We start from the raw sequence: 14,954 nt of genomic DNA, 5'->3' as shown, positions 1-14,954 counted from the left end.
AAGTATTCATCTGAACCAGCTGAGTGACCGATTTACCAGATTTCCGCATGTCATCGTGAAAACATATTCAGATCCCTACACGCTACAACCTGCAAGATCGGTGAAATGCAAAATAACTTACATCCGATGCATTACTTCAACTTTAAGGGCCATAAGATATCTCAGTCAAGTATTTCAAATAAATTATGTACAGTGATCAAAGAGAGGTTATATCCATAAAAAAAAAAGAGAGAAGAGATATTGAAAAAAAATTCATGAATATACAAAATGGTATTCTATACATACTTCTTACTACCAACACATAATGACACTTTGTGGATTAAAGATATCTATTCACATTTTCAAGTTATGACCACATTTCTGAATTACCGGAACTTACAATATCTTCGGTATCTCTTCCTCATAAGCAGTGCACAGAAATTGTAAATTGCTGGAATTTTCTTTCTTTCTTTTTTTTTTCTCCCGCTGCTGTTCCTCCACGGGTGCTTGCAAGCATCCAAAGTCCCCGCCATCGTAGCAACAGTTGCCATGACGTTTGACGACTTGAAATAAATGAAATGGATCGCAGCTCTAACAGCTGAATTATCTTAGAATGATAAAACTGTACAGACTTTGGGCCAGTCGGCGGCGGCGGCAACAGCAGCAGCGGCGCCTGACTGGACTCTCAAACAATTTTGCAAACCTTCCTTTTGTTTTCTTTTTGCTTGGGGGGATTCAGCACGGTTTGGACAGCCCTTTCAAACACCTGGATATGAGTGAGAAAAAGTAAGATGCGGAAAAAACAAGGGACAAAAAAAGAAGAAGAGAAGAATATATAGACTGTTGGGCAAATGTCTTTGAAAGTGTAGATCAGGAGTTAATATAATCTTCACCAAACCAGGAGAGGAACACAGAGGGCACGGGTAAAAAGCAGCGGGGCGGAGATGAGAATGGTGGTCACACAAACGGGACTGGCGGGAGGAGAGGAGGGCGACGCCCACACGGCGCCGTGCTTCAAACAAGAGTGCATTTGTGAGTCCTACGGGGTTTTTGCTTGGGTGGGTCCAGAACGGTCATCACTGCTTTTTCAAAAACCTGCAAAATCAAATCAAACAGTAACACAACAGAAAAAAACATTCAGGGAAACCATGTATGCAAACTCAAATCTGATAAAAGCAAAGCTCAAACATAAAAACGGAAGATGGGACTATAATTTATCCATCTTATGAAATTAACATGCTTCCAAATCTTTTCCTTCTTGTAAATATCTAAACTTGTTTTTTTCTACGGTTTGCTGTCTCAAAATGATACACATACAAGACACTAAAAACATTTATAAATGGTACGTGAATGACTATACAAAGCTCTTTTTCGTGCAAGTCATAGATGATGGGTGAACATGGAGTGACAATTGCAAACAGAATTTGCAATGAATACACGACAAAGATAATATCTAAAACAACATCTTTTATCTCACAAAGTCATGCAATATGATGTAAAATGAATGTTCAAATGGCAGTATTCTCTCTTTTTTACAACATCTCTTTTTTAAAGAAGAAGACGAAAAAAAAAAAAAGAATACGAGCATAAAACTGTCATCAAGGGAAAACACAAAGTAATAAGACTACTCCAGTAAATAAAAAGTGTGGTTTGTGCACGTCAGTAAGATTAACAAGGAAAACTTGGAGAAAATCTCGGAGCAGAATCTCGGAAGAAACTGGTTGAAGTGGGCAACCCCCTACTTAGCAAGTCATCATGTTGTCTAAAAAGCACAGGAATGAAATCTTGTACACATTGAACAATGTTTTGTGAGCAACCATCACGCAAAACAGCGTGCAAGTGATTATACCCTGTTGGTTTAACCCTATTTTGTCGGGGAGGGCTTTTGATTTAGGGACTGCTCGCGAGGAGTTGGCTCATCTGCCCCGGCCCAAAAACTAAATAAATAGACACAAAATCAAATTCCATTTAAAAACATTGTGTACACTTAAAAGCTTGCAAGACATAATTTGTAACAGTCAAAGAATTTCCCAGTGAAGGGAGGGGTAAGGGGGGGGGGGGGGTGAAAAAGGAAGGACAGAAAATGTGAATTGAGGTAGACTTTATGGTCTACCAGGCATAACAAGGGAGATATCCACAACCAGGGGTCCATTTCATGAAGTCATCACATATTAAAAAGTCTTCACATACATCTCTGAATAGCCAAAATATGTAGCTGTCTCGGACTTTCAAAGAGAAGTAAAATCCATTTAATGAAGTCTCTCATAATACTTTCTTGAAACAGACCCCAGAGCCCAACATTAACTTTTCCTGTAAAATCACCAATTTTCACATTTTTACTTGCCTGAAAGCAAATGCACTTGCCCCCAAAATAGTGCCAATGTATCAATTGACTTGAAGAGCTTCAGATTTTCAGAAGTCAAAAGTTTTCCTCCTCAGATCAGGCATGTAACTTTTAGTATTTCTATACACAGTATTCACTTCCCCGACACACAATTTGACTTTCCCTGTGAAAGTGCTAGTGTTCAGCCCAGTCTACACTGACAGCGATAATATGCAATTTACATTCGTTCATTCATTCATGCATAAAAAGGGTTTGACGTTTTTCTTTCTTTTCTTGGGTGTTGCCCCAGTTCAGGATCAAGGAGTAAAGATCCAATGCTATCTTTTTGAAGACAGATTGGGATAATCCATTATTAACGGACCCATGCAACAGAAATGCATGTTGACTTGCATTGATCTATAATACCCAGATTATTGCCTATGTGGCCAGAGCATATCTTAAAATGTGCCATATATTTTCAAAATAATTTTTCTATTTTTTTTTATTACTTGGATATACCTCCCCTCCTCTCCCCCCCCCCCCAAAAAAAAAAACCCTTCCAAACCAAGATTATCTTGATGACATCATCTGTCAATCACTGGTAAAGTACTAATATGATTAACAAAAGACATTGGAATGCGCCATTCCCCTAGACTGAGCATAACTTGAATGTTTCCAAGCAATCTCTTTTGTTCATCATATCATTAATTTTGCAGCGACTGACGGATGACATCGCATAAACTTTTTCTTGGAACGTCGGTCCCAATACTTACTTCTTTAAGGCCTTTTTGCGTTAATGCCGAGCACTCCATGTAGGCTACTGCTCCCAGCTTCTTGGCCAGCTGCACCCCATGCTCCTTCTTGAACGGCTGCTTGTCCTTTAACTTCTTCAGCTCCTCTGGCGTGGGGTTTTCCCGCAGGTCAATTTTGGTACCTTGGGAGGCAGCAGAAAGGAACAAGAGGGGAAGGGGACCAAAAATATCCCAAACCACATGAGAACAACTCTATTTGGGAAACAAAAAGTAGATGTAAAATCTATACAAGGTAGAAATAAAGCAACCACCATCTTGGTGTGATTATTAGCCTAGCTCAATAAAGATAGTACATCATGACAACTGATCCTGTAAGAACGAAATTCTTCAGCAATCCCATTTTTCTTATGTTTAAGAAGAATCCAGTGCTAAATGATAAAGAAATCTGTTGATGCACTAGCAATTTCCTGTTAATTATCCTCACACTGCAAAGGTATAGTATATATTCTCATACATACATGTCAATTTTAGAATACATATTGGAAAATACAAATAGGTTCAATTTGGAATTACAGCGGCAATTTGCAAAAATTTCATGGCGCGAAAAAAGGCAGTCACCTCAAATTTGCGAATATTTCATGCTTTGAATATTTTTGGTTTTACAGTATCAGAAATACAACTGTGCATCTAATGTATTGCAACCAGTGGTAGTAACAACAGACTTAACAAGGACACGTTTCTGGGGAAGTCTAGACATGGAAAAGGTCATGTTTCAAGAATTCACTGAGATCAGTTTTGCATCTGTTTATTTCCTCTCTGTCTCATCACAGAAATAAGTGTCATCATCCTCGGACTCAAGTCTTGCGTTTGTTTTCTCCCAGCATCCAGGCAACGAGAGCCCTCATCCAAACACTTTGCCACGAGAACAGCATCTCTTCGCGGAAAAGCACTGAGTGGTTTACAATCCTGTTAAAAATAAGAACCCCTAGGAGAGATTAGAAGAGGGGCTGATCTGAAGCAGGAAACCTCTTGAGCCGCTACAAAACTGCTTCATTTCACTTTCAGGCGTTCTTCTGCTGGCTGTAAAATGAAGAGTGAGTTTCACAAGGCACGCTCTGAGAGCACACGGCTGGCAGGGGGATGCCAAGAAACGCGACTCTCGATCCCACCGTTTAAGTTGTGGTGCAGATATCGCTCAAGAGAAACTACCTTGAATCTAGTCCCACTCTGACTATTCCAACGTGATTTTGATATTTGAATACCACTGACTTGAGTCTGCATAGTTGTTGTGCAGAAATCGCTCGAGAGAAACTACCTTGAATCTAGTCTCACTCTGAATATTCCTACGTGATTTTGATATTTGACAACCACGGACTTGAGTCTGCATACTCTCTTAGATTAGAGGAATGTCTTTGTTTTTGTTTCTTGTCACAAAGTTGTGTGTAGAAATTGATATTAACTCATTAACTCTTATGTTTGTGGTAAACTGAAAGGGGGGAGGGGAAGGGCAGGTAAGAGGTATGCAAAGATGATTCAATTTTTGGCCCTTCTCTTTGGCCTTTACAGTAAAGTCCTGCTCAAGCTCTGTCCCCTTGAAGATGGTCGATCTGACTGACCTATCTGAGACTGATCGATCTAACCGACTGTTCTACTAGTCAATCAGACTGCCAAATCCCCACGTCTCATCTACAAGTTGAAAAGTTAGAATTATGACATTAGCTCATTAAAGTTTGTGGTAAACTGAACAAGGGAGGAGGAGGCGGGGAAGAGGTATGCAAAGATGATGCAAACTATGGCCCTTCTCTTTGACCTTCAAAAGTTGGGGTCCTGCTGGAGCTCTATCCCCTTGAAGACGATCAACCTGACTGGTCGATCAGACCGCTGCATCCCCACATCTCATCTACTACTCACCGACTAGGATGAATGGGACGCCCTGTGCGTGGTGTTGCAGCTCCGGTATCCATTTCGTGGAGACGTTGGATTCTGACGGATGACTGGTTATACTGTAACATACAAGGAATATATCTGTCTGCAAAGGGAGAAAGAAATGCAGGGAGAGAGAAAATTGGAAAAAGAACACAATCAGACGTATTAATTTAGTTTTTCTGCATGACAAAAATCACAAAAACATCAACAGTTTAATATCCTTATGGCAGTATATGAGTTGTATTTCACAATGCTTTTGTTTTCCTGCTTTTTGCAAGTGGGTTGATATTTGTAAAATTAGCAACTCATGTAAATAGTGCCTTCCATAAGACACATGTCAATTCAATTCAATTCAATTAAGTTCAATTCAATTCAATTCAATTCAAACTTTATTTTCACTTTTTTTTAACGACAGAATGTATAAAGAAATATGTGAAATTTGACATATCGTCTGTAAGGGTCAGAAATTACTAAACCTTTCTCTTTTACAGGGATAATGCTTATTTCTAATTTGTAACTGTGAGTCTCGATCATGAATTAAACCACTCTCAAAATTGTCATACGAGTCCTAGTTTGCAAAATATTACATTTGAGTTAATATATGGAGATAACAATAGATGGAACACATCACAGTGATGAAGGAGACATAAACTGAGTGTGCTCTGAAGATGGTAAGACAATGTAGCAGAATTTTAACAATATCTACACTTGCTACTCACTTTGGTGGCTATTCAATTCTTACATTTTTGTTGCTCAAATCAGTCACAAAGAGTTTAATATAATGACATAAAAAATAGGATAACAGAGAGTGGAATTTTAACAATATTTACACTTGCTACTCGCTTTGGAAGCTACTTCATTACCTCAGCCAAGGGAGGAGGTCATGTTTTCGTTACCGTTGGTTTGTTTGTTCGTTTGTTTGTTTGACCATGTGCAAAATAACTCAAAAAGTAGTTAACAGATTGGGATGAAACTTGCAGGAAAAGTTGAGAATGGCACAAGTAATTAACGATTAACTTTTGGTAGTAATCCGAGAATTTTTGGGGAATTTATGAAGGATTTTTTATATTTTGGCAGGTAGGGTCAATGAACTTGGGAGTTCAGGCTGCGCGTATTTGAGGTTTGCATGTGCGCACTAAAGTGCGTGCTCTAGTTTCTGCTAGGGCGAGGCGCACTGTGCAGCTGAGGGTTTATGATGTAACAAAGGCTTCTATATTGGGAAATCGGGCGACTTTCAGCACACAATGCTATAAGTACGTATGGGTGGAAATCACTGATATCTCTATGGAAGAACAAGATCAGTGGTGGAAATGAGCTGCATGCTTGGCGGAGGTCTGCGCTCTCAGAGTGCTTTTCTAGTTCTATGATGTTTTTGCTCAAATCAGTTACAAAAGAGCAACAATGACATAGAAAAAATAGGATAATGATGGGCAGAGAAATGGAAGCCCATTGAGGACTATGTCTTCTTTGGTACCTCTTTATTCCTCACAATGTGATTATGACCAAACCTCTTCTACCTCCATAACAGAAATGGGTGTGACTATTAAAACACCATTGTATTTATTGACTCTTGACTAAATGACTGGTTTTGAATGGGTATTGTGTGTGATGTAAAGATAGCACAGCATACTGCAAACAGGACATGTGTTGTCTACCACTAAATGCCACGCCCATTGTTTGTTTGTTTGCTTGCTTGATTATTTTCTTGGGGCATCTGTATTTGTGGAAAACAGCTATGAAGGCCTATCATGTCTAAAAACAAATAAAATTGCACAAACTTGCATTAAGCCCCGGGGAGGGTTACCTGACTGTGGGGAAAGTTACTCATTTGTGGACTTACAGTCAAACTTGACCCAAACTGCAGTTAATTGTGATCAGAGTATGTTCACACAATGTGAATGTCTTCATAATCATATAGAATTACAGAAAAAAAAAAATGATTTATCTCCTATATGGACTTACAGTAAGACTTGACCCCAACTGCAGTTCGTGATGAGAGTGTGTTTAGACAACATGAATGTCTTCATAATCATATAGACTTTGCAGAAAATGATATTGAGTAATCTGCATGTATATGGACTTACAGTCTGACCAAACTCAAACTGCAGTTTGTGATTAGAGTGTATTCAGACTCTACAAATGTATTCAGAAATACAGCCCTACAGAAAATGATAATAATAAAACTCCAATACAGTAAGATTTGGCCCCCACTGTAGTTTGTGATTTGAGTGTGCTCAGATAATATAAATGTATTCATAATTTAATAAATTTACCGAAAATTATATCGCTAATCTCCTGTATGGACGTACAGTAAGTCTTGACTCCCACTGCAATATGAAATTGAGTGTTCGGACAATACAAATAATGTATTCATTATCATACAGACTTACAGAAAATATAAATTGATTATTTTCATTATAAAACAGAATGGAATGCCCTCATGCCCATTAAAAATTTTCTCTAATAAATGAGCTATAATCGCTTTATTGCAAAATTGCAAAGCTGCCTCCATCTGGACCAACAGAATTGACTACTAAATGGACGTCATGAGTGAAGCCCAGGCCACCAGAGAATTGGAGAAAGTGGCTGGACCAACTGAGACTACTCATCCAACGTCTGGCCCTACCTGTGGGTACGAGAGCGGTCGCAGTCTGTCGTAGTCTTCCTGCCCAGCCGTATCCCATAATCCTAGATTCACCTTCTGGTCGTTGACTGTCATCAGCTGAGAGAAATTGTCAAACCTGGACAAGCAGTGTGTGTGGGGGTGGAGAGGGAACGGGGGAGGGAGAGTGAAGAAGGCGATAGGTATCAAATGGGATTTCAGTACGAAGATTAAGGGTCATCAATGAAGCAATCAAAATGCCATACTTAATACTGCAGCTAGACTCTCATTTGAAAACTCAATTGGACCAGTGAAATTACTTTGTTGCATTGGCATACACCATCTAGGACATCTATTAATAGTACACAGAAGTGTATATGGGTGTATTCATATGCTATTGAGTGGAACTCAGTAGCTCGCTGTACAGTCATATTTTGCTATTCATTGAGCACAATAAATCTGTTTTATGCATAAAGATGATGTCGCGTTGAGAAAATAGCTTGGCTACACAATAACTTGTTTGTTTGTTTGTTTCTTTAAGATCAGTATTCTTGATGATTATAACATTCTGCAATTTATTTGTGGGGCAAAACGCCTGAAGGCATTATCTAAAATACCTGTCATTATAAGAGTATGTCGCTGGAATGCGCAATGAACAAATAATGTATTCTGTACACCTCATGAATGCATCTGATGATCAAACATTATATGGCAGCTTTCTACAGAACAGCTGTAAAAATCCACATAACCATACAATCATGCTCATCGTTTCCAGATTTATCTACGTCTTATCACTACATATCTGTAAGTCAAAGCCTTCTGCTAAATTTGGTGGATTTATACCATAGGGTGATACTAACTGCATTGATTCTATCATGTATATTCTTTCTGAGCAAATTAGATAGTAGAAGATTTACTAATCTCAGTCTCAAATTCATTCCAAATAGGGTTTATAGAATTTCATGAAATTCCTATGCTGTTGATGAGGAATATTCCATTTGAATACAGGGGTGCGGACTGGACAACTCATCTTTGGCGACTGACAGAATGCTGTTATTCAAATTCATGAAATCATCATTTTGTCAATCAGTTGCATTAAGAATGCTGTTGGCAGCACTTCAAAAAGCACACATGGTTCAAGAATTGGGATACATTATATAATTTTTCGTACATTGTTATCTTCTTGTGCATGGACTGGATATGGTAGTCAAATGTTTGTCCCATCTACTGGGGGAACTTGGCCGTAACACTACACGTTTCCTTTTGAATGGGACTGAGACTTACACTGTGGGTATATACTCTTTGGGGAATGCATTGCGCGTGTATGACCAGAGCATGCAGGTCTTGCCGACAGCTCCGTCCCCGACTACCACCAGCTTGACTGCCCTCGCATTGGAGCAGTTCAGCCCCTCTCCGTTACCTAGGCGACAAGAAAAGAAGGATGAGAAGAAAACCAAAGAATGAAGGATTTAGAACTCTACAAAAGATTTAAGACCTTTGCCTTGGCCAATGGGCCTCAAGCATCTTCGGTATGAATATTTGTCTTTATGTGATCTCAGGTATACAATACCCAGTATCACATGATGCATTGAACTTGTGAATGATCCCGGCTACATACAAAGTTACAGTTGAAATCCAACATAACTTAAAGGGACTGTACAGTACTGGTTGAGGTGGGGATTCATGTTTTGAACATTCCTAAGTGAGATAATGAAAAGCCTCTTATGAAATATGAAAGAGCATGTAATTCTAAGAAGGATTCAACGTTTATTTGATGAAAATTGGTTTTCAAATGGCCGAGATATCCAAAAAAAGTGCTAATAATAAAAGGCGACATGCCACAACTTTATTAGGATCTCTTTGTTTCACCTTGTTTTTGGACATCTCAGCCATTTCAAAACCGATTTTCATCGAATAAACTTTTGATACCCCTTAGAACTGCATGCTCTTTGACATCTCATAGAGTGGTTTCTGAATATCTTGCAAAACGTTAAAAGCTAAATCCTCACCTCGACCAGAACTGTACACACCCTTTAACTTTCAGTCCATTACAATCCAGCACAAGGAATGTAAATGAATTTCTAATTGGTACATATCAAATATGAATGGTTTGGGCATAAACACAAATAATTTTAACTTTTTGGACTATTTTCTTTTTCTTCTTTGAATGCCATGTTACACTTAAACGGCAGCTATCATTTTAGGTTGCAATATGACAATTTTTCTATCATATTACTATAAAATCATAATGTTTCATTACACTATACCATCATTTGACAAGCAAAGGGCATTACCTCCATGGGCTTCATATGGTATTAATGCCTTTCTGGTTCTCAAGTAAAGCCACATTCTCATTCTACCTGTTCAAAACTGGCATGTCAATCCCAAAAGAAAATCAAATGTTGCACTTTTAATTCATCTAAATGAATGAAAGCAACTCTAAGAGATACATCTAAATAATGGGTTTTTTTTTTTTTTTTTTTTTTGATGAGTAATATTCCTGAAATGGGCTATCCCATTTCACATTTCAGTCAGACCTTCGGCACAATGTGCTGGGATGCACCAATCACAATGTATAGGTCTCAGAAGATCCACTTTAGAACTACAACTTGTAACACTAACAGAGGAGTATACATGTAGAAGGTGGACCATAACTGAATGGAGTTTGAGCCTCTCACCATGCTAACTTCCAGGAAAAGACATAATCTCTTGGAAAGTAATACGTCTATTAAACCAACAGGTGCTTTTGAGGAAATACCATATCTGTTTCTCCGATGTGTAACACTTTAAATGCCAGACAGACACTTTTGGCAAACATACATGTGCAGACTTTAAAACAATAGCATATCAAGATGATCTTACATTGTAGACTCTTCCCACACACTACAATGCTAAGGTAAACATGAAACCAAAATTAAAGCACACCACGACAAGCCTCGGGGAATCGAAATCACAGCACAGCAAATAAAGCTGTGCTTTCATTCTTTTCTTTTCTTGTTTTAAGTCCTTTAAAGGGATGATATAGTATTGGGTCGAGTTGAGAATTCAGCTTTTAACTTTTTTTTTTTTTTTTTTGCGAGATACTTAAAAACCACTTCATGAAATGCTGAAAAGCATACAATTTCAAGAGGAATTCAAAGTTTATTTGGTGAAAATCGTTTGGAAATGGCCAAGGTATCAAAAAATAAAATAAAACAAAGTGGTCCTAATACAAGGCGTGTCCTACCTTATATTGGGATGGCTTTATTTTGGCTATCTCAGCTATTTCAAAACTGATTTTCATCGAATAAACTTTGAATTCATTTTAGAATTATTTGCTCCATAAGAGGTCTCTCAGTGTGTCAAAATACAATCATCTAAAAATGTTAGAAACATCAAGTCCCATCTCAACCCAAATTGTATCATCCCTTTAAACTTAGAAAACTCTTGTATAGCTGATTATTTTCTTACCTCCTGTTTCCATAAAAGCTGTGTCCTAGTACCTGGATATAGTTGAAAAAGAAATAGAAAGAGAGAGAGAGAGAGAGAGAAAACACAGTCATTAGGACGACACAAAGTGATGTCATAGTTTCTAATGTTAGAACCACATCTCAAAGAACGATAAGGAACATGTGTCATACACGGGCAGCAGTATGTGATGTGGATCGGCTTTCATCCTGTACTATGAGATTTCATCACAACATACACAATGAAGTATTGAAGCTATACATAATTTTTTGTAAAGCATTCTTTGCAGCAAGCTTGTTGCCACAGTAACCAATTGTCAAAATCACATGGTACAAAATGGCATACTTCAACTCAGTGGGAACATATTCGTCAGTACATTTTTTTTTTTTTTTTGAGAGAGAGAGAGCTTACGCTCCAAGCATGCAACTACAGTTGGATAGATTAAAAGATGTCAAACAAACTAGCGCCATTAGCAGTACAAATGAAATATTCTTTGTACATATTCCATGTCTTTTTCCTGTGGGAATATCTCCCTACCAATCCTCCGTCACAAACAAACAGACAAACAAACAACTCTCTCTCTGTCTCTCTAAAGACAGACAGACTAACAGACAGATAAGACAGACAGATAAATAAGTAGATAACTAGATAGATAGATGTATAGATAGAAAGGTAGGTAAGCAGATAGATAGATAGATAGATCTATATATTGGATAGATAGACAGACAGTCAAGATAGATGAAGATAGGGTATGACAGTTCGTGGACAAGTGTTTCTGGTTTTGCTAAGTGGCAGACCTCCGCGGGTTGCTAAGCACATAGACCTACTTCAAGACAAGTCACATGATCACTGGGGTCTGATGTCATAGCTCCTAACAGTGACAGACGGCATGGGACTGTCCCATATCTCCGGCCGCTCGACTCGACACACGGCAACGGTGAGAAAGTTTCCCCCTTGTTTTTCTCGCATTCCATGTACGCCCATGTACGCCCAATCGCGAGTCACATTTCATCCAGGCCTGCTCCTTTTGTTTCGGGGGACCTGGCACTCGAGCGTAACTCGATCTCTTCCTCTCTCACTTTCTACTCGCATCCTCTCCCAACCCCTTTCTCTTTAAATTCAATTCCCCGGCGAGCAGGTTTCGGTATCAATTTTGCGCCTTTGCACACATGTGACTGCGGGGACACCCACTGTGCATGGAATGACAACCGATACGTTGAAACACAGACCACTTCCACGCCCAGCGCACAAAGGAACAAGCAAAGATCACAGTCGAGTGTCAAAACATACAATACCAACACTGAACAGCTCTGCTATCATGCTCAGAGCATTGTGGTAAATGTCAGTACGTCTCACAATTTATTGCACATGTCATAAGAAAGCCCTTTGTCACTGACTAGATTCTCCTATTCTACAGTGCGAGGAAGAGACATTCAGAATAGGTGCATGAGTGCATTCTCTTCTTTCGTTCGCTCTTTTCAGTGACTTATGTCTGATAAGGCCGAGACATACATACATGTAAAATGACTCACTTTACCTATGTGCACTTAGTTTTTATGTTTAGGTCTGACTAGGTACATCAGGATTGCGGGAAGACGTATGTTCACTATGCAAAATGAAACCTCTCTGATGATAACAGCCTGTATTGGAAGCATGTCAGTGGTATTGATATTATCGGGCCACACGTACGTTCGCCTCAAGTGTTGTATCTTGAGGACTCCAGAGAGTGAAATTTGCTAAGATATCAGGGTAGCTGTTTCTAGCACTTTAGTACTATGATAAAGTGGGCGGCAGCTCTGCTTACTATGCTCGACCTCATGAATCGGTGTCTGCTGCGGCTAAAAGGGGTTTCTGCTTCCGTCATTTGGGACAAACACACCTAAAGAACAGTTGAATATCAATGTGTGTACATGTATGTGGGTGTGTATTTGTAAATCATGCCGCATCGAGGTATGTTGCGGGGCATAAATCTCCGTGTTTTGAGAGATGATCTTGGGCATGAAATCAGTGCAACTGGATATCATTTTCTGGCTCTGACTGTACACGTTCCTGGTTACTGTCAGATTTAATCCAGTGTGCATTACGTAGATGCACTGTACACAGAAAAGCAGCAGATACAGTCTGGACAGGAGACAGTTAAACCCATTGAATCCTGGGGCTTTTGCAGCAGAAATAATCATCCTATCATTAAATTGGCAACTCAGAATATTGCTACAGAAGTTATCATCTTGAAATTATTAAATTGGCAACTCTAAATTTTGCTGCAGAAAATATAATCTTGTTATCATTAAATTGGCAACTCTGAATTTTGGTACAAAAGTCATCATCTTGACATCATGAAGTTGGCAACTCTGAATTTTGCTGCAGATATAATCATCTTGTCATTAAATTGGCAACTCTGTAGAAATCATCATCTTGTCATTAAATTGGCAACTGTGAATTTTGCTGCAGAAAAAAAACCCCCAACCTTATCATATTGTCAACTCTGAATTTTCTTGCAGAAATAATCATCTTGTTATTAAATTGGCAACTCTGAATTTAACTGGAGAAACAATTTTGTCATCAAATTAATATCTCTGGATTCAAATCAAGAGTATTACCGACCAAGTCCAAACGAACATCACACTCATTAATTAGAGAATGGCCAATGTGTTCAATGATTAGAGGAAAAGAGACAGAAAAAGAGAAAGGGATTACCGACGTACAGGTTCATATAAAATTGGTATCAAAATTGATGACATCCAGTCTGTATTATGACTTACTACAAAACAATCTCTAAGAAGAGCTTTCATTTTTTGTGTGTTGTTCTTGAAACTGATGCATACAAGCTGTCATCTTAATGCTACAGAGAGGCATGTGACTCATTATTAAATCAAACACACTGTGTCATACTTGGCAGTAAACTCATCCGAGCAGTGAAGTATGGCGAGTAAAACCGTATGCAATGCCAACACCGATGGTCCGACACGCAATCCCTCTTCACAGGATTCCAAGGCCGCCGAGGGCATTACAGTCAGTTTATGAGGCTGTCGAAGAAAATGCTCTCCGCTGAATAATGCGCGGCAATGTCATTTGGCAGATCATGCGTGCGGGAGTGCAAGGCGTGACATGTCTCATTGATTCAGCGACAAAAGGGAACAATTGTCCTAATAATATCTGTCTGACTTCCACCGATATTGTCACCTTGAGGTCATCATCACTACACACTACCATTCAGAATTTTCAGGGGATATCGTCATTTTTTCTCTATGTAATAAGATAATAAAGATACAAACCATATTAGAATAAACCTAACTCCCCCCCCCCCCCCCCCCCCCCCCCCCGGACAATTACCCCTCAGCTAAATACCGTTTAGTGATTTAGTATTATAAGATGAGAGTAAAGATTAGGGTTGGGAAGATTTAGAGTTACAGTTTGGCTTAGGGTTAGGATTAGATTCAAGATTAATATTAGGGTTAGGAGTCAGGGGACGGGTCTGGGGTAATTGCCCAGGGGGTAATTGCAGACAATACAAGTGAAGCGTGCATTTACATGTACATCAATTAACACCAGCATGAACAGAACAGTACTACTTGAAAACTTGCTTTACAAAGAGATGTTTCAAGTATTTAATTTGTGATTGAAAAGTTTCAGAGAATTGTTAATGTCTGGGACATTAGTGACCATAAAGCTAAAGCTTGTGACAGTAATACTCGGTCATTGAGCGTAACCTTTGATTTTAGGGGATGAGAGACTAATTAAAGGAAGGTAATAGCATATATGAGTGACAGAGATTACATGAACATGACAATTACGTAAATAAATCAATTGTTGATACATTGTATTGCATATCGGTATCCATATTGTTGTCATCAGTATAGTCAGATATAATCACCATCATCGGTACTCATGTGATCACAGCTATCAACAGTTTCAATGAGGTATT

The 14,954-nt window shown here is 38.8% G+C and overlaps 1 protein-coding gene across 1 annotated transcript in view; it reads right to left on the bottom strand.

Annotated features, from left to right (window-relative positions):
* Positions 1 to 712: 712 nt before the first annotated feature.
* The window catches only part of LOC140244729 (ras-related protein Rac2-like), a 64,154-nt gene continuing 49,912 nt past the window's right edge, over positions 713 to 14,954 (bottom strand). Inside the window, exons 3-8 of the mRNA XM_072324341.1 lie at positions 11,033 to 11,064; positions 8,867 to 9,002; positions 7,607 to 7,721; positions 4,966 to 5,083; positions 3,076 to 3,236; positions 713 to 1,074 (exon numbers count right to left, since the gene is read on the bottom strand). Coding sequence (XP_072180442.1) covers positions 994 to 1,074; positions 3,076 to 3,236; positions 4,966 to 5,083; positions 7,607 to 7,721; positions 8,867 to 9,002; positions 11,033 to 11,045 — 624 coding nt within the window. The 5' untranslated portion in view covers positions 11,046 to 11,064 and the 3' untranslated portion in view covers positions 713 to 993. The remainder of the gene's footprint in view (positions 1,075 to 3,075; positions 3,237 to 4,965; positions 5,084 to 7,606; positions 7,722 to 8,866; positions 9,003 to 11,032; positions 11,065 to 14,954) is intronic.

This window comes from Diadema setosum, chromosome 21, assembly GCF_964275005.1.
Source record: "Diadema setosum chromosome 21, eeDiaSeto1, whole genome shotgun sequence".
NCBI lineage: Eukaryota > Metazoa > Echinodermata > Echinoidea > Diadematoida > Diadematidae > Diadema > Diadema setosum.
Note: the sequence above shows the minus strand (reverse complement) of the source record. Positions and strands in the feature narration are given on the sequence as shown.